Source organism: Hydra vulgaris, chromosome 10, assembly GCF_038396675.1.
Source record: "Hydra vulgaris chromosome 10, alternate assembly HydraT2T_AEP".
Taxonomy (NCBI): domain Eukaryota; kingdom Metazoa; phylum Cnidaria; class Hydrozoa; order Anthoathecata; family Hydridae; genus Hydra; species Hydra vulgaris.
In genome coordinates, this window is record NC_088929.1 from 25842501 (window position 1) to 25845000 (window position 2500).

Sequence of the window (2500 nt, forward strand, 5' to 3'; positions counted from 1 at the left end):
GTTGATTTGATTAATAAACTCGTCTCTTGCATAAAAATTAGCATGAGGCTCTTGCCAACTTTGTTCTATCGAAATTTCATTTATTTTATCACGATCAAGATGAGTTAATTCTTTTTTATGACCGCTGTATGATAAAAGCACACTGTACACCTAAACAAACAAAACATTTCTAAAAAAAATGGATTTTTCAAATAATCAAGTTTATTAGTTTATCAGTAAACAAGAAAAAAAAATTAAATTGAACTCTCAGTAATACTTATACAATTCAAAAATTTAAATAGAGAACATGTAATGATATTTCAATTATCCATTGTTTTTTGCCATTTTATTTCATGATAAAAATGCATGATAAAAAGAACATAACTTCAATAATAAAACCAGTATACTTGCAAATTACTTGTTTGTTTTTTTACATCGTTATATTGTGTAAAAACACAATATAAAGATGTAAAAAAAAAAAAAAGTTTGTTATGTACTTTTTTATATTACTTAGGCTTCAAGTAATTAAAAAAATCCTATTAAACACTTTAAAGTTTTATAAAAATTATTTTGGTTACTTTTTAATTTTTAGACTAAATTTATCCACAAAAAACTAAACAGCTGAAGTTATTTTTATAGTAGAATGTTTTATTTAAAACTCGTTTTTTTGTATTTTTCACATCTCAGCTTTAATATTTTGATAACATATATTTCTATTGTTTAACTATTGGTGGGTTCTAGCATTATTATATGATTCTTTCTGTTATATATACAGTGAATGTATATATAAAAGAGGGGCAAAAAAATACTTTATTGAAGCTTCAGCAAAAGTTTATGAAGCAAACATTTTTTTCTTTTTATTCTTTTTAAACATCTTCATTTCTAAAGCTGCAAGCAACCATTATTACAGAAAAGATAAAGCAAGATAACGATAAACAGACAACTTAAAAGATTGCAAATTATATGAATTAGGAAAACAAGAAGAAGGGAGCAAATATCAAAGAACTGACGAAAAAGAATTATTGGAGCACTAAAGAACAATCACAGTAAAAAGATGAGACTTTATTGAATGATGAGCAATAAGAAAACGAATTTTAGTAGATGGAACAAGAGAAGCTAGCTCATTAGAGCAGTGCCCATTATAGTATTTATAGAAAAGAGAAAGAGAAGCAATATAACAGCTATGTGACAATAGTTAAAGGTTGGCTGAAAGAAAAGGTCCAACTATGTTTACAATGCATTTTGGTGTTTTCATGTCACTGAATTCTAGCAGGTCCATTTCTTGATCTGCTTGGATTTAGTGTTTATCTGGGCTAATGGTAAATGTGTAAAATTTTTTGAAATTTTTTGAAATTTCAAAAAATTTCACTAAATTTTATATAGTTTTATTTACTATAAAAACAAATTAACAAATCTGTCCCATTCGTTAATGCTTTCCCCTAATAAAATGTACAAATAGTGTAAAGAAAAATTCAAACCTGTATCAAACTATCTTCCAAATTCATTATTAGTGGGCTATTCAAAAATCCATATTGTAGGAAATTAGGAAGAATATCTTCTGCTTCTTCAAGAGATAAAGGAATAGGGATAGGCTTAGTAAAATTGTTTAAAAAGAAGTAATATTCACAGTTGTCTTTATTTTCCAGTACATTGCCATTACTCAAAAATATATTATACTTTATTTTCTTCTTACTTTCATTCTAAAAGAAGAAAAGTAATTTTAGATAATCATTAACAACACCATTATACTCAGAATCTTTTAAAAATTTCTTACTTTTTTTTTTAATTTTATATTATTTTTAACATTGGTCACATTTTTAACTTCTGCAGAATTTTCAAAATTCTCAATATTCACATTCATGTAATTGCTACTAGTGTCTTCAACTATCAAATTTTCACTCTTTTGTTCATCAATATCTATAGGTAACAATAAATGTCAAAAATAAAAATATATAATGAAATAATAATTTATTATTTTACTATTTATTATTTACATTAATGATTTGCCTGAGAACTTTGTAAATATTCCAAAGATGTATGCCAATGATGCAAAAGTATTATCAAGGGTTGATTGTGAAGCAAGTGTTAACCTCCTTTTTTATTATTATTATGTTAATTCACCTCTCCAAAGCTATGAAGACCACTAGAGTCGTGGAGGTTGCTTTAGTTGTGGTTAAAACAATCTCTCAACTCTCTATAATTCCAAAACAGGAACCTTGACAAACAAGGTTGCTGCACGGAGAAACAAGTTGAGCGAAATACTACCAGGGACATGGTTGGGATTGAACTTGGAACTGCTCACTTATGAGATGAGTGCGCTATTAATAGACCAGTACCACAACTATAAACTGATTAAGGCAATCAATTGATGTGTGCTACAATGATAGCGATATTTTTTAAATCAAATATCGCTATTGCAAAATGAACTAGATAAAGCTGTCACTTGCTTCAATAAATGGCTGTTAAAGTTTAATTTTGAGAAATACTTTATTATGCGCTTTGATAAAAATAACCTAAAAGG

General features: G+C 26.9%; 1 protein-coding gene across 1 annotated transcript in view; it reads right to left on the reverse strand.

Annotated features, from left to right (window-relative positions):
* LOC100209540 (dynein axonemal heavy chain 10) overlaps positions 1-2500 on the reverse strand; it is a 107052-nt gene that overhangs the window by 103458 nt on the left and 1094 nt on the right. Inside the window, exons 2-4 of the mRNA XM_065807620.1 lie at positions 1754-1896; positions 1458-1679; positions 1-150 (exon numbers count right to left, since the gene is read on the reverse strand). The exon at positions 1-150 is cut by the window's left edge and continues 43 nt beyond it. Coding sequence (XP_065663692.1) covers positions 1-150; positions 1458-1679; positions 1754-1896 — 515 coding nt within the window. The remainder of the gene's footprint in view (positions 151-1457; positions 1680-1753; positions 1897-2500) is intronic.